At 46.3% G+C, this 23,789-nt stretch overlaps 1 protein-coding gene across 1 annotated transcript in view; it reads left to right on the top strand.

Moving 5' to 3' along the window:
• The window catches only part of TRABD2A (TraB domain containing 2A), a 53,731-nt gene that overhangs the window by 3,757 nt on the left and 26,185 nt on the right, over window positions 1–23,789 (top strand). The window contains exon 2 of the mRNA XM_044261527.1: window positions 6,054–6,614. Coding sequence (XP_044117462.1) covers window positions 6,054–6,614 — 561 coding nt within the window. The remainder of the gene's footprint in view (window positions 1–6,053; window positions 6,615–23,789) is intronic.

Raw genomic sequence — 23,789 nt, 5'->3', positions numbered from 1 at the left:
TCAGAGTCAGGAAGCGCTCCTGAGCAGCCACATGCCTACTAGCGTATCCATGGAAAGAGGACGTGGAGTCAGGAGTATAGTGTGTTCCATCTTAAGGTGGCATCTTGTGGTGTTTTAAACCCAGGATTCAGGGCGCTTGGGTGGCTCAGTGGGTTAAGCCTCTGCCTTCGGCTCAGGTCATGATCCCGGGGTCCTGGGATAGAGTCCCACATCGGGCTCTCTGCTCAGCAGGGGCCCTACTTCCCTCTTTTTCTCTCTCTCTCTCTGCCTCTCTGCCTACTTGCGATTTCTCTCTGTCAAATAAATAAATAAAAACCTTAAAAAAAAACAAAGCAAAACCCAGGATTCAGGAGCCAGCCTGCCTGGCTTCAAACCCACTCAGCAGTTCTGGGACCTTGGATCACATCATAATCCTCTCAAGGTCTCAATTTCCGCATGTGGAAATGGCCAGCGTCTTAATTAATGGTGTATCTTCTCAACTGCCTTTCTTCTGATTCTGTCCTGAATGGGGGGGTGCCTGGCAGGCTTTCATCCCCAGCATGCCACCAAAACTCTTCTTGTTTCGGTCCCCAGTATCCTCAGTGTTGCTCCATCCAGAAGCCAGTTCTCAAATCCTTGTGTGGCACCAGCCACACTGAGCCCCGTGCTCAGGTCCTCCTCCTTGAAGCGCTGTCTTCACTTGGCTTCCTACCCTTTCGATTTTCTCAGCGGCCTCGACTGTCACTTCTCTCATTCTCTTTTGCTGGCTGCTCTTCTTTCCCTTGACTTTGCAAGATGAGATCATTTCTAGACCTTTTCTTTCCTAATTGATACATAGTCCCTTGGAAATCTTATTCAGTCCCTTGACTCTAAATAACATCTAAACGGTGGCCGTACCTCGAGTTTATCTGTGGCCCAGGCCTCTCCCAAAGTCTAGACTCCTACAGCTCAGCCTCCCCACTTGGTGGTTTACTTGACATCTCCACTCAGCAGGGCCCAAGCCAGACTTCTGACCTTCCCCTCTGCTCCTGTTCCACCCCCTCCCTCCTTTCTCTCAGTCGATGGCAACTTCTTCCTCCTTTTAATTAACCAATTCATCAGCAAGTCCTATTAGCTCTAGCTTCTAAAATACACCCAGAACCTGATCACATCTCAATTCTGTCACTGCAACTCTGTTTTCTCTCTTGGATTCTTTTGGTAATTTCCTAACTGACTTTCTTGCATCTGTCCTCATCCCTCCGTAGTCTACTGACGGCCGTCAGAGTAGTCCTGTTTACAAATTTGGTTGGCTTGTGTTGCTCTTCTCACAGAAACCTGCTGTAGCTCCAGTGTGGCCTGGCCATGCCCACCTCTCTGACCTTTCTTCCTGCTTTCCTCTTCAACTCATCCTGCAGTAGTTAGGATGGCATCCTTGCTGGAACCTTTCTGCCTCGGGGCCTTTGCACTGCTGTTCCTTCCTCCTGGATGGAATACTTTTTCAGATATCCCCCTGGTTTGCCCTTTCACCTGCCTTCACAGCAAGGCCTAAATCTCCTATCAGACATTTCATGATTCTGTTCACCTTATTTAAGGCTGAATCTCTCCTTCACCAGTATTCCCTGATCCCTTTCCTGCTTTCATATTTTTTACAACAGATATCACTGACATACCTGAGGCGGGGGTCTGTTTTTTATTTGCTTATACTTCTAGTGCTTCTAGAATAGTACTATTCTAGTACTTCTAGAATACCCCAGTATCTCATGCCTACAACAGTCCCTCACACCCAGTAAATAGTTGTGGAATAAATGCAAATTGAACAAATGAAGTAGGAGCATTCGTGTGCAACGCTTGAATGGTCCCTGGTGCACAGTGAACATTTCAGAACAGCTGGCTGTTCTTAGAGTCTTTACTGTTATTACGTGGCTGGATGCCAGGACGTGAGTCTTGTTTTTTTTTTTTTTTGTGTGTGTGTGTGTTTTTAATATGAGCAGTTTTCAGCAAAAAGACTGTAAAACAACTCCATTGCTAGACTAATACTAATTGAAAAGGAAGAAATAAGTAATTAAATAAAAATGGATACATACAGTTGAACAGATTTTATTTAAAGGCAGTGTAAAGATGAGCCTGGAGGGGCTCAGTGGGTTAAGCCTCTGTCTTTGGCTCAGGTCATGATCCTGGGGTCCTGGGATCAAGTCTCTTATCGGGGTCCCTGCTTGGTGGGGAGTCTGCTTCTTCCTCTCCTCTGCCCCTTCCCCTGCTTGTTCTCACTCTCTTGCTGTCTCTGAAATAAATAAATAAATAAATATTAAAAAACTAAAGAGAAGTATAGGTATTTTGAGATAGGATGAGAGCTTAGGGTGATTAAGAGTATTGGGGATAAACAAACCCAAATCCAAGTGAAAGGAAACCACACCTCCCGCTCTGCCCATCCCCAACCCTTGACCACGACCCTGCAGTAGGGGTTGCATTTTCCTGGGAATATATTAGTCTGATATCACAGTCTCCTGGTAGATGACGACGAGTTAGGTGCCCATAGGTTTAATAATAGCATTTTAGCTCTTTGCTGTGTCTCCCAGTTGGAGGCTGTGGAGTCCCAGTTGGTGGACTATGTGGAACGTGTGTGAGCAGATCCTGCCCATTGGTCTGGGATGCCCCGTCATAGCACTCCCCAGGGCCCTTCAGTGAGCAACTCTTCCCCATAAAATGAATAAACCAAACTCAACCTCTGCCTCAAAGACCACCTCGACCGAATGAGTTGCCTTTACATGTACTCATTTTGTGACCCATTTTAAACGAACCAAAGTGTAACTGTCAGTCTCAGCTTTTGAGTAGCATCTGGTTAACCAGTGTTTTCTACCAGCTCGATTTAATTTTAACAATGAGGCATTTGACTGCTTAATTAGCCTTGGCAACCATTGTTTTAGACAGAGTTTCAGTTTGGCTTTTTGATGTATTTAAATAACCCTGGGGACAGTCATTACTCCCTAAAAGGATGCCAGAGGGCTGGCTAGAGACCCTGGATTTGATTCATCTCTTAATATCAATTCAGTCGTTAATAAGTTTAAAAAATACATTCTTTCTTTCATTTTTCATTCATTTAACAATTACCTGCCTCGTTTGTTTATTCCCATAACCTGTGGCAGATATTATCTAACTTTTAAAGATGGGGAATCTATATTTAAAAAAAAAAAAAAAGAAAAGAAAAAAGGGCGCCTGGGTGGCTCAGTGGGTTAAAGCCTCTGCCTTTGCCTCAGGTCATGATCCCGAGGTTCTGGAATCGAGCCCCGCATCGGGCTCTCTGCTCCGCAGGGAGCCAGCTTCCTCCTCTCTCTCTGCCTGCCTCTATGCCTAGTTGTATTTCTCTCTGTCAAATAAATAAAATATTAAAAAAAATAAATAAAGATGGGGAACCTGAGGTACAGAGAAATGAAGTGGCTTTTAAAAATCTCAGGGAGGTAGCTGAGACAAGCAGAATTTAGACTCTTGTTACCAATTAGTGCAGTCTTGAAAAGGTGTGTGTGTGAGCAGAACTGTAACTTAAATACTTAAAAAAACAACCAACCAACCAAGGCCACAGGCTGGGGACTAGGGCTAGTGAGACATGTTCTGTTTGGCTTGGATGGCATTTAAGAAAATGGGGGCAACATACTCCAATTGGATTTTTTTTTTTTTTTTTTGAGTGAGTGTGGAAGCTGGGAGGGGCAGAAGGAGAGAGAATCTTTTTTCTTCTTCTTCTTTTTTTAAAGGTTTTATTAATTTATGGTGGGGGAAGATCAGAATCCAGGGGGAGCAGTAGAGGGAGAAGCACACTTCCTGCTGAGCAGGGAGCTGGATGCGTGACTCCGTCCCAGGACCCCAAGATCATGATCTGAGCTGAAGGCGGATGCTTCATCAACTGAGCCCTCAGGCAGCCCTTCAACTGGAATCTTTTATTTAAATTGAAGATTTTTAGTTGCTTTTGAAAAACCTGTTCTGGAGCGCTAGGCCTGCTCCCCGTGTGGCCATGACTGGCTCAGGCTGCTTAGGCAATAGTGTTTATCCAGAGCTGTGAGCCTGTTTGCTGCCAACTGTCCCCCACTGTTACCTCATGCCCAGCCCTTGCGTCCTCTGTCCTCGTCTGAGTGGTCAGAAGGTCCTTTTGTGGAGGGTGGCCAGAGGGCAGGAGAAGAAAATGTTAAAGGCTGCAAGAATGAGGCCCCTGCGTCAGCCAGCTTTTGTCTTAGATTTTGAGATTCTTTGTAACTCTTCACTGGAAAATAGGTAGCTGCCTCTTACTGAAACCATTAACACACAAATGCAAATACTGCTGATCCTCATTCTTTGTGGATTTCGAAACCATTTGTGAATTGGCCTGCCTGCTAAAATTGATTTGTAACCCCAATGCTTGTGGCACGGTCATGGTCAAGTGTAGCCATTTCCAGGACTGGAAAAATTTGAGGCCCCCGATGCATACACTCCCAGCTGGGGTCAGATAAATCAATGCTGCACTTTGTTTCAGCTCTCAACAAAAAGCGGGTGAACAAGTGTTCTTTCAGTGGTCTGCTGAATACTATGTTTTTTGCATTTTTGTGCTTCTTGTGGGTGATCTCACTGTTTAAAATAACCAAGCCCAGGTACCATCTAGTGTTCCTAAGCGCAAGGAGGCTGTGACGTGCCTTAGGGAAAAAATGGTTGGGTTGGACAAGCTTTGTTCAGGCATGAGTTGTAGCGCTGTTGGCCATGAGTTCAGTGTTCGTGAATTAGCCACATGTATACAATATGAGCATTTCTTTTCTTTTCTTTTCTTTTTAAAGATTTTATTTGTTTGTCAGAGAGAGAGAACACAAGCAGGCAGAGTGGCACTCGGAGGCAGAGGCAGAGAAGCAGGCTCCCCACTGAGCAAGGAGCCCGATTTAGGACTCAATTCCAGAACCCTGGATCATGACCTGAGCCGAAGGCAGCAGCTTAACCCACTGAGCCATCCATGCGTCTCAGGACAGTGCTTTTCAACAGAAGCATTGTTCTGTCAATGAAAATGTTATAACCAGGGGTGCCTGGGTGGCTCAGTGGGTTAAGCCAGTGCCTTCGGCTGGGGTCATGGTCTCGAAGTCCTGGGATCGAGCCCCGAATTGGGCTCTCTGCTCAGCGGGGAGCCTGCTTCCTCCTCTCTCTCTCTCTGCCTGCCTCTCTGCCTGCTTGTGATCTATCTCTGTCAAATAAATAAATAAAATCTTAGAAAAAAAAATGTTATAACCAGAGGCTTTTAGGAACCTAACCCTTGCATTTCTCCTAGGAGCAGTGGTTCATTATTTGGTAATTCAGTGTTTGTGGTGACTTTATAGAACGTAACTATGACAATAATGAGAGCTGATTGTAAGCTGAAACTCTGCAATCCAGGAAAGCATATTATTTAAAGGGCTGCTCAAATTAAAGCTTTTTTTGTAAAGAAATGTCTTTTCTGTAAAAACCTGGATTATCACATTTTTGGGCTGTTTGATGCATGGTTCACCTCAGGAGTCTGACCTTGAGACTTGAAGTCCTGGAGGGCTGCCTTGTGCACATCTTTGTATGGGGTCTCTTAATAAACGTACACTTCCTAAATGCCTGCTGTTGAAACTGAGACCCTCAGGGTACTGTGGCTTGCCCTTGGGTGAATGGGTACCGTTGTTCAGCCTGTAGCTGTTGGGAGACAATGCACGGCCCTTGAGAGCCACTGCTTCTGGGAATGTTGGATTCGAGATCTGAAGATGCAGACACCATCGGTCTTCCTGCCTGGGAAGTACCAGTGGTCTCCAGAGGTGTCCCCTCATCTCTATCAGGTGTGTCATTGGGAGTCCCTTGAGAATCCCTGCTTTGCCTGAGGCCCAGTTCATTACTAGGGCAAACTCAAGGGCTGCTATTACTTTTTTATCTTCAATCAGCATTTTGGTAGAAAAGGGGAAAATGCTGCCTCAAGGACTCCTGCTGCTGTCAGGTGAATCTACCTGGACTCAGAAGTCTAAATCGTACTTTAATCATCTTTCTCCTGCAGTGTGGCTTGTCTGTCCTCTTCGTTTTCTCCTGTCAGGTTTCTGACCCTCCATATAATAGCTTAATGTCCTTTCTCTTCCTTTCAGCAAACTAAATTGAATTCCTTCTTGTGGACCATAAAACGAGACCCACCATCTTACTTCTTTGGCACGATCCATGTTCCATACACGCGGGTTTGGGACTTCATCCCGGACAACTCCAAGGAAGCTTTTCAGCAGAGCAGCATTGTGTACTTCGAGCTGGACCTCACTGACCCCTACACAGTCTCAGCCCTCACTAGCTGTCAGATGCTGCCACAGGGAGAAAACCTCCAGGACGTGCTCCCCCGGGACATCTACTGCCGCCTCAAGCGGCACCTAGAGTATGTCAAGCTCATGATGCCCTCGTGGATGACACCGGACCAGCGTGGCAAAGGCCTCTATGCCGACTACCTCTTCAATGCCATTGCGGGGAACTGGGAGCGGAAGAGGCCCATCTGGGTGATGCTTATGGTCAACTCCCTGACAGAAGTGGACATTAAGTCCCGTGGGGTGCCTGTCTTAGACCTGTACCTTGCCCAGGAGGCTGAGCGGCTGAGGAAGCAGACTGGGGCTGTGGAAAAGGTAGAAGAGCAGTGCCATCCACTGAATGGGCTGAACTTCTCACAGGTAAGACCCTCTTTGTGTGAAGGACTTGGCCTTTGTTTATGTGTAAATCTACTGAAGTATAATTAGGAGGTAGACCAGAAGCATCGTTTATCCAAAAATTGTCTTTGCTCGAGAATGTTATTCTGAAGATTAAAAAATAAGCCCAAGGGCGCCTGGGTGGCTCAGTGGGTTAGGCCACTGCCTTCGGCTCAGGTCATGATCTCAGGGTCCTGGGATGGAGTCCCACATCGGGCTCTGTGCTCAGCAGGGAGCCTGCTTCCCTCTCTCTCTCTCTCTGCCTGCCAAATAAATAAATAAATAAAATCTCTCTGTCAAATAAATAAATAAAATCTTAAAAAAAAAATAAGCCCAAGAGTTAGTTATATCACTTAACATGTGTATTACTAAGAGAGAAAAGGTTTTTTCTCTTGTCATCCCAACAAGTATTGGCATACCTTTGTCACTTGTTTTAACTTAGGTTATTTATTAATAAGCTGCATTGAGAGGATGTGGACAATGTGAAAGTCAGAATGACTAACAGAGGGTATGGCCTGGTTTGAAAATGATACAGCCATGGCTGTTTTAGGTCATCATGGTCCCTTTCAGATCAGTGTTGTGCCTCTTCAGGACACTCTCCCTAGGAAATCCCTTTGTGAGGCAGAGGTATGTTTCTCTTTTCCATAGTTTTTTTTTTTTTTAAAGATTTTATTTAGTTTTTTGACAAAGAGAGATCACAAGTAGGCAGAGGCAGGCAGAGAGAGAGAGAGAGAGGGAAGCAGGCTCCCTGCTGAGCAGAGAGCCCAATGTGGGACTTGATTCCAGGACCCTGAGATCATGACCTGAGCTGAAGGCAGTGGCTTAACCCACTGAGCCACCCAGGTGCCCCTCTTTTCCATAGTTTTTAACCCCCTCCCTCAGGACACTGGAATTTAGGTTCATGTTCAAGAAGTTCTTCATTTCTCATAAGACAAGTGCCACTTTATTAAAGTACCATTGTTTAATTGGTTTGGTGAAATTTGTTGTTGTTACTATTTTAAAGTACGTTAGATGCCTCTGGGGGCCAATGGGAATTTTACAGTATGAAATAAGCAGTTTTTTACTTTTTAAAAATGTTTAATTGAAGTATAGTTGACATATAATACTACATTAATTTCAGGTATACAACGTAGTGATTTGACAATGACATACATTATGAAATGTTCACCATGATAAGTATGGTGACCATATAAAGTTGTTACTATTATTGACTGTATTGAAAAAGTATTCTTGTTTTGCAGATATTCTCAGTGGTTGGCCTTGGGAGGCTGGACCTCAGAATAAAAGTCAACCCTCTAGGCCTTAGCAGATCTCAGCAAGGCTGAACTGGGGCTGTTACTTACAGAACTTAAGGACATTTAACAGCCTAAAAAATAGTGTTTCTGAGTTGATAAAAAAATTATAGGGAATTTAATTTACCTTGCTAAGATTTTATATTAATAAATACTCAAGTGCTAAAATACAGTATTTGTTTGGCACATTGAGATTTATAGACAAATTAAGAGACCAATAATTTTCCCATCGATCTCTTGGGGGAGTTCTCTTGCATTATTTTGGAAACCCATTGTCAATATTCTAATGTTTTGAATGTCTACATTTAATACAATGTTTTCTAAAAGGCAAATGCTTTGATTTTAAGGCTCACTGATTTTAACCTTATAAGCTTGAAATCTGTGAGAATTTTTGCCTGAGCTAAGCCTTTTTTCATACTTCCAGTTGGGAAGGAAAAAGGCTTGGAAGTAAAATATTATCTTAAGGTATCTTTGTTTTTTGTTTTTGTTTTTAAAGATTTTATTTATTTACTTGACAGGGAGAGATCACAAGAAGGCAGAGAGGCAGGCAGAGAGAGGGGGAAGCAAGCTCCCTGCTGAGCAGGGAGCCCGATGCAGGGCTTGATCCCAGGACCTTGAGATCATGACCTGATCTGAAGGCAGAGGCTTCATTCACTGAGCCACCCAGGCACCCCTCTTTGTTGTTGTTGTTTTTTAAAAAGCTTTATTTATTTATTTGGGAAAGAGAGTGTGCACAAGTGGGAGGGGAGGAAGGGGAGAGAATCTCAAGTGGACTCTGCACTGAGCAGGTAGCAGGTCATAGGATTTGATTCCATGACCCATGAGATCCTGACCTGAGCTGAAGCCAAGAGTCGGACGCTTAACTGAGTATACCACCCAGGTGCCCCAAGCAAGGTATCCTTGAAGGAAAGTGTATGGCACCAACTCTTAAGATAATAAAGATATTTAAGAAACATTTTAGAGCCATATAGTTATATACTAGAGTGTCATTTGATTTCATAATACCTTCTTAAGTTTCAAATAGGTATCTAATATTTATAAACTAAATTTTTAAAATAAGACCTTGAGGCTAAGCTAGTGAGTTTAGAGTTGTTTAAATTTAAGATTTTATTTATTTATTTAGAGTTGTTTAAATTTAGAAGGGACAATTATATGACGTTTCTGAGACTCTTTTTGGGGTGTAATTTCCTATGGTTTCACTTGTAAACGGTAAAATACAACCTTAGCAAACAGGTCAATGACATTTAACATATATATCTATACCCATATAACCACCACTTGGATTGATTTATTGAAGATTTCCATCACCCCAGAAGTTAGTATGAAGTTTTCTTGCAGCATAACTATGCAGAAAAGTACACATGACAAATTTTCACAAACATAGCCATGTTTTCAATGTCAGCTTTTGGGGCCAGAAACAGAACAGCACCAGTCCCCCAGAAGCTCCTTGACTCCCCCATCTACCCCACACTCCCCAACCAAGGATAACCCCTCTCCTGCAAATCTTTGAGCATAAATTAGTTTGAACGTTTTAGAATTTCACATAAATGGAATTACCCCATCTGCTTCCTTTAGGGAATTAGGCTGCTTTTGCTTAGCATTCCCCTTGTGATTCACCACGTTGCTGTGTGTAGTTGCCCATCGTTCATTCTCGCGGCTGTGTGGCATTGAAGAATCCCACCAGAGGCTTTGGGGTGGTGGCTGATGGAGTCTCCCTTCTCAGTAAGTCCAGAGAATGGTAAGATCATCTGCATTCGTTTTTATAGAAGATGAGCCTAACTCATTCCCTTGGGTCCTTTTCTTTTGCCCCTTTGAGGAGTGGTTGGTTCCTTCTGTTCTCTGTAACTCTGCAGAAGAACGTCAGTGGGGGCCTGACTATGCACTGAGACAGGGAGATGGCCAGGCCCTGCAGGCTCCTGTGCTACAGGGAAGAGGCAGAGGAGAGCCCGTGTCTTCCTTGAAGCCGGGGCAGGCTGCCTGGGAGGAGTCCCGTTCCCTATACTCCAGGGTTCCCCACCCTCCTCTTGGATTAGTAAGGAGGAGGCAGCTGGAGACTGAGGCACAGCTGGGGCTGGAATGTTGTGCTGGCTGTGAGAGAAGCAGTGGACCCCAAGGCAGATGTACACGGGTTAGAATTCCTGTACCATCACCAGCGTAGGACTTTGAGTTGTTCCCTTAACTTCTCTGAACTTTGTTGTCTCATCTTTTTTTTTTTTTTAAAGATTTTATTTATTTATTTGACAGGCAGAGATAACAAGTATGCAGAGAGGCAGGTAAAGGGGGTGGGGAGAAGGCTCCCTGCTGAGCAGAGAGCTCGATGCGGGGCTCGATCCCAGGACCCTGAGATCATGACCTGAGCTGAAGGCAGAGGCTTAACCCATTGAGCCACCCAGGTGCCCCATGTTGTCTCATCTTTAAATGGGGGTAATGATACTTATCCTACCATCCTGTTGTTGGAAGCAAATAAAACAGTAAATTGGAAAACACTTCATAAGTACTCTATAGATATAAGGGGAAGAGAACTAACATATAGTGTCTTCTGTGAATCAGGCCTTTAATCTTCAGAATTTCACAAGATGGACACCATCACCCCTTTTTATAGATGAGAAAACCGAAGCTCGCTGAGCATAAGAACACAGCCATGACTGCATAACCAGCAGATGGAGGGATTTGGGTTTGATTCCAGCTGTATTAAAGGTCATGGTGACTTTGAGTCTTTAGCAGCTGTGGTGGTCAGTGTGAGACCTTGGAGGTTTGAGTTGCAGTGGAAGAGTCTGAACTTCTCTTGTCTAATTTGTTAGCCTCTGGCCACATGTTGGGTTTTCAGCACTTGAAATGTTGCTAGTGTGCCTTGGGAAATGAATTTTAAATTTTAGTTGGTTTGAATTAAAGTTTAAAAACCCATAATTGGTCTAATGATTGAGAAACTTTTAAGTTGTTTGGAACAACTTGGGCATGTGGATCTCTTTTCTCAACTATAAATATTATGAAATTGACCTACAAATCCAATGTCTGATGAGAATTTAGTATCCAAATTGAGATGTCAGACAAGTGGAAAATATATAACTGATTTTGAAAACTAAATATGAAAAAAGAATGCATAACTTTTTATACTGATTACCTGTTGAGATGATAATGTTTTGGATGTATTAGGTTAAATAAAAATATATCATTAAATTTAATTTCACCTGTTTCTTTTTTTTTTCTTTTTTAATGCTTCTGCTAAAAAACTTTGATCTAGATTGTTTTATTTATTTTTTATTTTTTTAAGATTTTATTTATTTATTTGACAGACAGAGATCACATGTAGGCAGAGAGGCAGGAAGAGAGAGAGAGGAGGAAGCAGGCTCCCCGCCAAGCAGAGAGGCTGATGTGGGGCTAGATCCCAGGACCCTGGGATCATGCCCTGAGCCGAAGGCAGAGGCTTTAACCCACTGAGCCACCCAGGTGCCCCCATCTAGATTGTTTTAGATGCGTGTGCCTGAGGTGGGTCCACATGGAGTCCATGTTGCCTGTGATGCATCTTCTCCCTGTACCCTTTGCCCCGTGTGCATAGCCAGGGCTGGACTCTGGGGAGCCTTGAAAGGTCGATGGCTGCCCCTTCTGGTGTAACTGGCCAGGGTCAGCTTTTCTTCATTCGCTTGTGATGCTCTTTGTTTTTAGCATTGCATTACACATACACACTCTCTCACATGCACCACAGGCACGCACCACACACATGCCCGCACCACGCACTCATGCAGTGGACGCACCACACGCACACACGCACTGCACGTATGCACTGCACACCACACACACACTGCACGTACCACGCACGCACTGCACGCGCCACGCACACTACACATACCATGCACGCGCCGCACGTACGCACTGCACACACCACATGCACACACTATGAGCACATGCGTGCCCTCCTGTTTTTGCAATTCCCGTTTTGTCTGTGGATCTGTTTGCCTCTTACGGTGTCTCAGCATCTGGATTTAAAGATTTTCTTCATGAGTTTGATTATCGTGTTGATGATGATTTTATTAATTTCTGCATCAGTGTGGGCAGCACTGACATTTTTCCTCCTGTTAAGCCCAGTAATCCCGGAACATGCTATCCTTCCCATTCACCGGATTGTATTTTAGTCTTTTTTCTTATTTTGTAGAATTCTTGATCTAGACTTTGCTCAAGTCATACGTTTATTCATTGTTTTTAATAAAAATCGTGCTGGTGTAAAGATTCTCTTCTCAATATGTTTTCTATCTGGTAACTGATTTTTATGTATTAATTTAACCACTGAGTTGCAGTTGTGTATTTTAACAATGGTAGTTGATCCTCTTGCTTTCATAGTGACCATCATTGACAAATAATTATTTTGTCTTCATCTTTCCTCAGTTTGTCTCATTTCTTTTTGTTCTTGTGTGCTGCTTAGGATACCTAGAACAGCATTAAGTAGTAGTGGTAACAAAGGGCGTTCTTTTCCCCAACTTGAGTGAGAATGGCCTTATTATTTCACCATCAAATACAACACTGGTAGTTGATTAGTCTTTCTGATGTGAATGAAATGTCCTTGAATTTCTGTTTTACTAGGAATTTAAAAAAAAAGACTTTATTTATTTATTTGTCAGAGAGAGTAAGAGTGCTGAGCAGGGAGCCCAACACATCTCGATCACAGGACCCCAGGATCATGACTTGAGCTGAAGGCAGACGGATACCCGAATAAGCCACCCAGGTGTTCCTGTTTTCCTAGGAATTTTATCAGAAGTTGTTGTTGTTAGTGGAAGCAATTGTTGAGTTTTATTAAGATCTTTTTTTGGTCTCTGTTGTGATTTTTTTTTATTGAGATGTAATCGGCATGTAACATTGGTTTCAGATGTACATCATTATTTGATGTTTGTACACATTGTGAAATGATCACAACAGTAAGTCTAGTTAACATCTGTCACCAAACATAATTAACAAAACTTCTTTTCTATTGATGAGGACTTTTAAGATCTCTTCTTTTAGCAACTTTCAGTGATGTCTTGATCTTGTGGCTTTCTTTGTCCCCCTCTCTGAAAACTTTTCCGTATTAAACTATCCCTGCCCTGCTGACCCTAAACTTCAAAACCTAGGGTGTGAGTTCACAAAGAATTACCCTTGTAGCCACCTGTTCCTATATTCATTTAGTCAACACATCCATTGAATTCCTGCTGAGCGTGGTGCTATGTAAAAAAAGGATCAGCTGTAATCTGGTGGTTGCTCCCCAGAACTCGAGGTCTTTATGATGCAGGTGATCAGGTTTTCCAGGACAGAATTCTTCACCGTTTTCCTAGGGACTTGGCACCATGGCCCGCACTTGGTAGATGCTCAGTTAGCTTCTGTGTGGTAAATGATTGGAGGCCTCTCCCTGTTCTAGATCCCTCATGATTCCGCTATTTTCCCTACTTCTGTCTCTCCCTTCATGTGTCCACTACTTCCTGAGAGCTAATTGTTCCCTCAACTCTCTGGATTTGGCATGAGGGAAAGGATGTTTTCTGTCTGGGGATTTGATCGTGCCATCTCGGAACAGATGCCGTGTTTCCTGCTCGAGGATGGAGTCAGGTTATAACGCCTGTTCTTTCACTCCAAGTTCCTCTCTGCTTGGTGCTGTTAGCTGCAGTCCCCTCCCTTCCCAGCTGCACAGGTGGGTCCCAATTAAAGACTTAAAGAGTTCCCTAGAGAAATGATCTTCCTGTATTCCATTTCCATGGTCACATATCACCAGATATGTGTGCACAAGCTCCAGGCATGGGGCGCTGTCTGTTTCCTCTGAGGGGTTGACCAGAACAAATCTGGCTGAACGAAGGGTTCTCCTGCCCGCTTCCCAGTGATGGACTGGATGTCATGGTGGGATGGGGTGGGAATTTGGAACAGCCCTGATCTTCTCAGCATTGAATTCTGTCCATTAGGACACAGTCACATCTAGGTTTGGGGTTTGAGTCACGGAATCCAAAAGCTAACATGAATGAAGCCAGGAGGCCTGGAGTTGCCCTCTGCTTTCCACACATAAAGCCTGCATCTTTGGGCTTTCTGGATCCCGAGATACTGAAGTTAGTCAGATGTGAACGTCGCATGCCAACCCCAGAGCATTTTTAGATGATGCGTAAGGGTTCTCGTGATCTGAATGGCTGTTCTGCAGAATCATTTCTGGTACTGTTTACTCTTGCCAATAGATGGCACTAACATATTTCATATTTGCCTTTTCACCTGTCACTTCTGCTGTCCCTTCCAGCAGCAGGTGTCACTGCCAGTTCTGCCCCTCTGCCCTAGGACCCCAACGACTCATTCTCTCTGCTGAAAAGCCATTTTACCCCCACAAACTAAAACCTTAAACAATGGTTTGGGCCCAGTGGATGTAACTTCTGAGTCTTATGAAAGAGCGCATTTCTTGAGTCACAGTTTTGGGGTGTTGAGAAGATTTGGATTTTTCTTCTTCTTCTTCTCCTTTTTTTTTTTTTTTTAAAGATTTTATTTATTTGACACGGAGAGAGATCACAAGCAGGCAGAGCAGCAGGCGGAGAGAGAGGGGAAAGTTCTTCTTTAGAGCAAGTTTTCTTTAGATGGATCAGTTCTTGAATAGAAGATACCACTGGCTCAATGATGGGGCTCTGGTCCAGGCAGGGCAGAGTGGTGGAGGCGGTCCCTGGCAGGGTGGATTCCTAGAAAGATGCCATCTGTGTGTCTACATCTCTGGCTGATGAAGGAGAGGTATGAGCTGGGGAGGGGCTGGCTGGTCTGAGAAAGCCTCCTGAGCACCTAAGGTCAGATTCTTAGGAGGGTATGGACCTGTTAGGCCCAGGGTAGCCCAATCCTAGGATAGCATCGGGTGCCGCATTTTGTCCTTTGCAGGCATCTCCACAGGTCTCTGTTCCCTGAGAGAGGCCATGGGAAGAGTGCTGGTGGGTCAGCGAGCAGAGGCCCCTGGGGTCAGTTTCCTGTTGGAATAACCCGGGTGGACAGCTTGGGGGTCACAGTGAGACTGAGCAGACCTGGTCTCTTTAGTTTCCTGTTTCCTCCCATCCAAGTACTAGCCAAGCCCAAACCTGCTTAGCTTCCAAGATCAGCAGAGACCGGCGACTTTAGGGTGGTATGGCTGTAGACTCCCATTTTCTCAATCCAGTTCTGCTTCTGAGTGCTGCCACCTGTCGGATTCACAGGTCTGACTTGCTGAGGAGTTGCTGCTCCCTAGTCATAAATTCCATAAAAGCAGATGGTCTTATCTTTGAAGTTGATCATATACTGATGGATGACTTTTTCACGTTTTCCATAATGGAAATGGAATGTGCTTGAAGGTGGTGATCTTGACATTTTGTTTTTCCTGGGTAGGTTTGGCTTAAAATAAGGGCCTAGACAAAAATATATGTGCTCTTGGAGCACCTGGGTGGCTCAGTTGGTTAAGTGTCTACCTTTGGCTCAGGAAATGATCTCAGGGTCCTGGGATCAAGCCCCCAGAGTCAGGCTCCCTGCTCAGCAGGGAGTCTGCTTCTCCCTCTCAATCTGCCCTTGCCTCCCAACTTGTATGCATGTGTGCTCTCTCTCTCTCTCTCAAAGAAATAAATAAAATCTTAAAAATATATATTATATATAATATATATGTTACATATATATATATATATGCTCCCTGAAAGGGAAGTGGTTTCTAAAATATGGGCAGATTTGTTTGTGAGCATAAACACTCTCTGACAGTGACCTCTTCAGGCCTGTACGTTGTCCCTTGTGCTGGGAACCCTTCCTCATGCTGTTCCTCAGGCTGGCTGATTAAGCTTACACATTATTTCTTCCATGAAGAATCCCAAGGCCAGACTCTGCTGTTCTGAGTGTCCCTTGTGGAAGCCTCTGCCAGAGCCCTGATGACTGCCTTTCTCAGAGGTGCAGCCTTTTCTTTTTCTTTCTTTCTTATTTTTTTTTTAAGATTATTTGTTTGTTTATTTGAGAGAGAGAGCACAAGTGTGAAAGGAGCAAAGGGAGAGGGAGAGGAGCCAGACGAAGATGACCACAAAGACCATGGAAGGCTCCATCCCAGGACCCTGGGATCATGACCTGAACCGAAGGAGACCGGTAACCAACTGAGCCACCCAGGCGCCCCTCAGAGGTGTAGGCTTCTTGAAGGTTGGGCCCCACTCTGAGGGTCCTTGCGCCCCGGCTCCTAGCATGGTGTCTGGAGCACAAGAGGCGCTTGTGAGTGTTACGGGATGATGGACAGGCCACTGTGGAACGTGTCCCTGAGGCCCGTGGGTGACAGTGGGCTCGGTGATACCTTGGCCGAAATGGGACACAACATGAGTGTGTGCCCATTACATCTAGGAGTTGAATACAACCTTTCTGTGTTAAGACCAGCAGGTTAAAATACACACTATGTGCAGTGTTTTTGCTTTCTGCTTTTTTACATTCTTTCCTGCCCTTGCTCTGTGATACTGTGTGTTCTTCTGCATGGCGGGGTGACATGCTGCGGTAAGTGTGCACGCCCTAGGAGCCCATGGCATCTTGCCCCTGAATCTTGGGTCTGCTTGCACACAGAGCATCAACACAGCCCTTGTGATGGACTCTGTCTTCAGAAATGGGAAGTCCAGGCTGGGCCATTAGGCCACCCAGCGAGGTCTTCCATGGCATTTCTGCATCTTGGCCTTCCCTTGACTTTCTTATTTTTGGACCAGAAGTGGGAAATGGAATCAACTATGTACCTCATGGCTGGCTGTGATTTTTCACGAGCTTCCAGTCAGAGACTTAAACTCTGTGTTTCCACCTGGGGACAGGCCCACTCGGATTTGAGTCTTCTTCTTTTATTTTTTAATGACTGGTCTTTATTTGGGACACATTTCTTCAGCACTCAGCATGGGCTAGGTGCTCTGTTTCTCATTTTGGGGACTCAAGAGACAAAGCTGGTGGTGATCCTGCCATCCCCTGGCTCTGGGCTGCCTCTCTAAAGTCCAAAGTGAAGTTTAAAAAAGGAGGTATTTTTGTACCCTTGCACGGACACACCATGTGCTGTGGGCTCTTCTGGCTCTGGCCCCATTCTGCTCCCTTTAGAGTCATAAAAGAAGCATTTCAAAGGATGCTGCAGTCTTGTTTCTGCCCCATGTCCCTGCCTCCTACCTGATGATTTAGGCTGGGAGCAGAGCCCTTTGACACTGCAGCAGCCAGTTCTTTCATGGTGGATCAGTTCCAGGATACCCCTAGACTCTAGGAATAACTCTCAGCATCTCTCTGTGGGAGGGATAGGAGAGTGTGAACCCTCTGTCTCTTCCCAAGCAGGGGGGCTGCATGGGTGGTTCAGTGGTAGAATTCTCGCCTGCCCAAGCAGGGGTACTGAGGCAGAGTCTACCCTGCTTGGAGGAGATGGGGGAAAGAAAGTGGAAGGAGCCGGGTGGGACTGGACCAGCTGTTCCCTCGGGCCCTGCAAGGAGCCAGAGTCTCAGCAGGGTGATGTACTCTGTGGCCCAGCGATGGAGCGAGGCTGCCCTGGACTCTGGAGGGGGACATTGGTGGCATTATATAATGTCACATCTTGGGCATCATGGCACTTCTCTGCTTCTCACTGTCCCTCCTGACCCATTCTTGTGCTGCCCTTCCTCCCTACACTTTTCCATGAGGCCTTTCCTTTCCCTTCATGATCATTCAGGCTTTCAAAGGGAGCGAGTGGGGTTTTGGTGCCAGCCTCAGCAAAAGTTATGGAATCACAAAATGTGGATGACGATATGAGAGACCTGAGCGGTCGCCTTACCCCATCTCTGGGGGCCCTAACTCCATTCCAAGCGAGTCTCTGCTCTTGGCAGGTACGTTGGGTAGCGAGGTTGCTTATCACTGAACAGAATATCCTTGAGGGGTGCTGTTGGTTGACTTCTCAGGGTGGAGATGCTCTCTGATGCATTCTGGGGCTTCAGTGGGGCCCCCAGTTGGCCCGGGACCAGACAGCCATGTTTGCATTTGCAGTGGTCATGGTCACAGGCTGGACGCCATCTGATAAGACTGCTGATGTTGCAGACTCAGCCCAGGCCCAGAAGTGATTCTGAGATGCTGTAGTATCAAAAGTCCTACAGTGCTGGGCAGAGGGAACATGTTTGTAGACATTTGAGACAATCTGTGACTGAACCCGAGCTGAGGGGCCTGATAGCTGCCTGTGCCCTTCCCCCTCCCCCCTCCATTCCCCTACTCTCACACCTCCCTTCCTGGATTCGGACTTCCAAGGTCCTTGTCAGCTCCTCCTGCTGTTCTTGTTACCTTGCCCAAGTTCTGCAACTCTACACTGGGTTTCTGTTAGGCACTGAGTTGTGTCTCTCTGCCCCCATTCATATTTTGAAGCCCTAACCCCAAGTACCTCAGAATGTGACTGCATTTGGAGACTGGGTCTTTAAAGAGGTAATTCAGTTAAAATGAGATCACTAGGGTGGACTCTAACTCAGTATGACTGGTGTCCTTATAAGAAGAGGACATTAGGACACAGACACACACAGAGTGAGGACCATGTGAACACACAGGGAAAAGACAGTGGTCTGCCAGGCATGGAGAGAGGTCTCAGGAGAAATGAACCCCATGACACCATGATCACTGACTTCCAGCCTCTAGAACCAAGAGAAAACAAATTTCTGTTGTTGAAGTCACCCAGTCTGTGGTACTCTGTTATGGCAGCCCCAGCAAACTAATGCAGTCCCTTCTGTCTGGGCTTTCCACTTCACCTCCTAGGAATAGACCAGAAAGGCAAGAAGAAAACTCCAGTCTTGTGCTACCAGGATCCATTTACTCATCCTCCCTTCTTCTGTTTATTTCCTTCTCTCTTTCTCCTTGTCTTCTGTTTCTCTCTCTTTTTTAGATTTATTTTTTATTTTTATTTTATTTTATTTTATTTTTTTGTCAGAGAGAGATAGAGCACAAGCAGGGAGCAGTAGGCAGAGGGAAAAGCAGGCTCCCCACGGAGCAAGGAACCCAGAGCAGGACTCGATTCTAGGACTCTGGGATCATGACCCGAGCTGAAAGCAGACACTTAACACCCTGAGCCACCCAGGCATCCCTGTCCTCTGTTTCTCTTTTCTACCTTTGAGGTAAGAATACCTGTATTCTGAACTGTCACATCCCACCACAGAGCAGGGAAAGTGGGGGAAAGGAGGAGGGTTGGGAGAGGTGAAGAATGTGTGAGGGAAAGGGAAGGGCCAGAACCACAACCCTAAAGGAGGAGCTGACAAGGACCTTGGAGGGAGGGAGAAACAGTCTCAAACAGACTCTGAGCTGAGTGTGGAGCCCATCTCAGGGCTTGACCCCGAGACCATAACCCGGAGCCGAAACCAAGAGTCAGATGCCCCCCAGGCTACTTTAATACTGAGCTGGGTTTTCAAGGGGGAGGCTGGGATTGAGACAGGCAGAGGAAATGAGGGAGGTAGTTCAAACGGGCCAACAGTGCAGGCAAACCTGGGGACAAGCACACCAGGCTGGCCAAATGGTGGCAGGCTGGGCGGGCTCCATGAGCCTTTGTGCAGGGCGGGATGGAGGGCGATGCTGCAGAGGGCTTGAGTGTGAGGCTGGGGAATCTCCGTGCACACGGAGCGGTTTTTGGGGTACAATGGGAGCTCCGAGAGCAGGGTTGCTGGTCAGTGCCTCTGGCAGCCGAGCGTGGGCTGGATGGGGCTGCCACCCTGGTCACTACTGCAGGCTCTGGAGTCAGCCTCTCAGCTAAGAGCTTCGGCCATGTTAGTCCAGGCCCCGGGACCAGCAAGGGAGAACTGTGGGACTGGGAACTGGGCTCTCTGTGGACTGGAGTTTGTTTGTCCTTCAAGGGAAACCTGCCAGAGAGCTGATAGTGGATATTGGATATAAAATAAGAAACATCCAGGAGCGGGCTGGACTCCAGAGGTAGTGCAGTGTGTAGCCATTGAGATGGCCTGCTTGCCACTTAGGCCTAAGGAGCCCCAGTAACAGTTGTGCGTGTGGCTAAGTGGGTGTGCTTGGCTTTATTGTGCTTTTATTTATTTATTTATTTATTTTAAAAGATTTTATTTATTTATTTGACAGACAGAGATCACAAGTAGGCAGAGAGGCAGGCAGAAGAGAGAGGGGGAAGCAGGCTCCCTGCCGAGCAGAGAGCCCGATGTGGGGCTGGATCCCAGGACCCTGGCATCCTGACCTGAGCCGAAGGCAGAGGCTTTAACCCCCTGAGCCACCCAGGTGCCCCTATTGTGCTTTTAGTTCGGTTCTTCATAGGACTCTTCATCGTCTGTTGTTCCTGAAGCTTGTTTGTTTTGTCAGAACTTGAAAAAATGTAAAGGAAAATTACCTTTCAGGGCAATAGAATTTGAAAAAGGAGATTTCTGGGGAGGGGCTGAGATGGTCTGGAAATGCTTAGCAGAGGTATTTGTTCTTACTGTCACCTCAGCATTGTGTGGGATTTGGGGGAAGGAGGGGTATTAGATAGCCGGGGGCGCCCATCCCAGAATACTACATGGGGGGAGTGTAAGCAACAGAAATGTGTTTTCTTGCAGTTCTAGAAGGTCAAAATACAAAATCAGGGTGCTGGCAGGGTCAGTTTCTGGAGAAGGCTCTCTCAGCTTGCTGCTGGTCACCTTCTTGCTATGTCCTGACGTGCCCTTTACTCTGTGTGTGGGGGGGGGGCTGGCGCTGGGGTTGCTCCAGTGTCTCTTCCTCATCTTATAAGGACTGCAGTCCTATCAGATCAGGGCCCTACCCTTAACCCTAATACCTCCTTAGAGGCCCTGTCTCCAAATACAGTCAGATTGGCAGTTAGGGCTTCATCCTGTGAATTTGGGGGTGGGTAGCTCAGTTCAGTTTGTGACAGGAGGCCCATTGGACATCAGGCAGGATGCGGACTGGGTAAAGGAGAGAGAATGGTCAGGAGGCCTGACTGAGGAGAGGAGGAGAGGAGAGACATGGAGGGTGTTGAAGGGGTGGCAGGCAGGGAAGAGAGGGAGGGCCTGGTGCATTCTCCCAGGCCTCTCCATGGGCTCTCCTGCTCCTCAGGAGCTGGCATCACTTACAAAAAGACAACCTGCCAAAGGACCAGTTGGAATGTCACCCAAGATGAGTTTCTCTCGTCCTCATGCTTGAGTCCTTTTGCTGCGAAGAGCTCAGGTCCAAGTGCTTGGGAGTGCTTTCTCCACCCCCTGGAAAGCAGACCTCAGTGTCCGGAGAAGTGTGCAGAAGCCTTACCTCCTGTGTCAGGCAGCACGTATGCACACGACAAGAAAAGGAGCAGGATTTCTCACCACCTTGCTTTGAGGGGCCAGTCTAGACTATTCCATGGGAATAGTCCCCTTTCAGGTACAGAAGGGGGAGGGGTTTTTCGGAGTGGCTGGAAGGGAGAAAATAAATGAGCTTGAGGAGGACATCCCCACTGCCTGGATACCCAGGTGAGACGGGAGAGGCCAGGACCAGAAATCCTCAAGGGGGGGCCTCAAAACAATATCGGGGCGGAATGTTCTGAGCACAAGGAAGACCTTCCCCTACTGCTCTCCAACTATACTTCAAGGGGCTGAATGGCTCTCAAAAGTGAACTAAGAAAAAAGACCCAACAACCTACCGCCCCAGAAGGTGAGGCCTGCGCCTGAACAGATGCGAGCCCCTTTGTTCGGGGAGCTGGGAGGCTGGTGGGGTGGTGCGGGCTAATGGGAGCCGCATAATGGGCGGTGCCTTTCATATGCAGAGCAGCTCTTTGATCTGAGGGGGATGAAAGTGCTAGAAAGTGGAGAGGCTCGATGGGGGGCCTTTGTCTTTGACAAAAAAGGCATCTGCCGGACTCGAACCCCCTCGCCTGCTCCTTCAGCCCAAGGGCTCCCACAACAATGCCCCGACTGGGACCTGGGTCTCCCCACAGCTGAAGAAGTCTCAGGAAAGAGAAAGAAGCATGCTGCAAATGTTGGACAGGGAGCTTAATCGATTCTTTCCACAGCCCAGAAAGAAAGGGAAAGAGAAGCGCTGTAGGGAAGCAAGGGGAGAACGGAAGGGGAGACATGGGGGGGAGCGGGACAGGGTGGGGGGTGGGTAGCAGGATGGAAGGGTAGCATTTGAACACTGGAGTAAACTGTCAGGTAGTAGCCGGGTTACTTTTCTGAAGACAGTGCAGATGAGGTGAGTATGCGGCATTGGAGGGATGGAGAACAGTACTCAGTTAATAAGACATGTTTTGGGGTGGACTGGTACTGTTTTTTAAATGACAGTATAAGGCAAGCACAATATGAAAGCAGACATCCATCTGGCTCACTCTGTTTCCAGAGGGGAAAAGAAAGTCCCTTTAAGTCTCTGTGCTGTCAGAAGCTCTAATTGTGTAATAACTTCCAATAGTTCTTCCTGTCTCTTACCCTTCTTGAAATCTTAACCAATATTCAAAACAAAGCACTTGGCATTTGGCTTAGAGGTTTCTTGCTTGTGGATGCTTTTTGAGTCTATTCTGTGGAGTAGATGGCCTCCTGGGCCACAAGCCTGGTGATGCTGTGTCATTGAAGGGACATCCATCTGGTTGTCATGCGTGTGGCTTGGGAGGGAGTGGACAGGCATGTCCTGTGGAGGGCTGTCCCTTCAGGGGCTGTGGTTGGGTAGGGAGTTGGGAGAGGAGGGAGCATGATGGTTTTGGCATGTCTCACTTCCCTAGCAGGAGAGAGGGTCTGAAAGACGAGGACTGACCTGACATAGTGATCTCTGGGTGCGGGGCACAGAGAGTGACTTTGAGGCTGTCTCGGAATCTTTTTACCTGAGCAGTACTGTTATAACCAGGACAGGGCCAGAAGTAGGCATATTGCCTGTCCTTGCTGAGAGGTGCCTGGGCCCTAAGCAGTTGGGCCTAGCCTTGGGAGAAGTGGGCTTTAGACACCTGGGAGAGGTCGAGGCTGGTCTTGCTGCCCTCCTGCTGTCTTACCCAGCTTCTCATTGGAAAAAGCATGAACTTAGGAGGCCATAGATCAAGGGTCAAATCCTGGCTCCCTGCTCACTTCTTACCTTTTTGACCTGGGACAAGGTACTGAACTTTTCTGAGTCCATTTCCTCATCTGTAAAATGGGGTTGAAGAAGCAGACACCTTAGGACTGTACTGAGGAATGAAGGAGAGAGCCTCTGTAGAGGACCCAGTGCGTAACAGACTTCGGCTAGAAGCGCGTGGTTACCTTTACTCCTATCACCCTAAGTTGTTGGGTTTGTTTGTACCGACTCAGTACGTTCTTATACCTCATTCCTGTTGACACATCTCTACATGTTTTTTCCCCTCTTGCCTCCTTTTATTCATAGACACTCTTTTCAACCTGGCAGGAGAAACTGGGACAGCATTGGGGGTTGGATTTCACTTCTGAGTTGAGTAGTTTGCCTCCTTACTTGAATCTTGTCAGTGATTGGTTCAGGATCCTGGTTTTAAGCCAATCAGCATGCAGAATTCTTCTGGCTTCTCTGATTGGTGTAGGTGTGAGCATGTGTAGTAAGTTGGCCCAACTAAATGGAAGAAAGGAAAGGTTAGAACCCCGGTGTTTACTTGCTCATCTTGAGTTTTCTAGTTGTAAGAGTGGTCCAGAAATTAAGCAGGTGCATAGACCAGGGGAGCCCTAACCTTACTTCGCTCCTTGCTTTTGGCTTTCTGCTGTGTGAGAGTCTGTTTCCTTATGATTTAAACCGACTTAGTCTCTGTTCATCCTGATCCCCACTGTCGCTGTAACTGCTTTGTAGAAACTCCCCATCCCTTACCTGAAGTCGCCATTTTTCTTTACCATTTTATCAAATATGTGTTTTAAACAATATGGTGTTTGGTCTTGTTCTCAAATTATTATAGAATTATATTTGAATATATATATATATTTATGTGTGTGAGTGTGTATATACATATTTCTATAAATGGAACTATACTGTATACTTAATTCTATGTCTTGCTGGTTAACCAAAA

The sequence above is a fragment of the Neovison vison genome, chromosome 8 (assembly GCF_020171115.1).
Source record: "Neovison vison isolate M4711 chromosome 8, ASM_NN_V1, whole genome shotgun sequence".
Classification (NCBI taxonomy): Eukaryota; Metazoa; Chordata; class Mammalia; order Carnivora; family Mustelidae; genus Neogale; species Neogale vison.
Note: the sequence above shows the minus strand (reverse complement) of the source record. Positions and strands in the feature narration are given on the sequence as shown.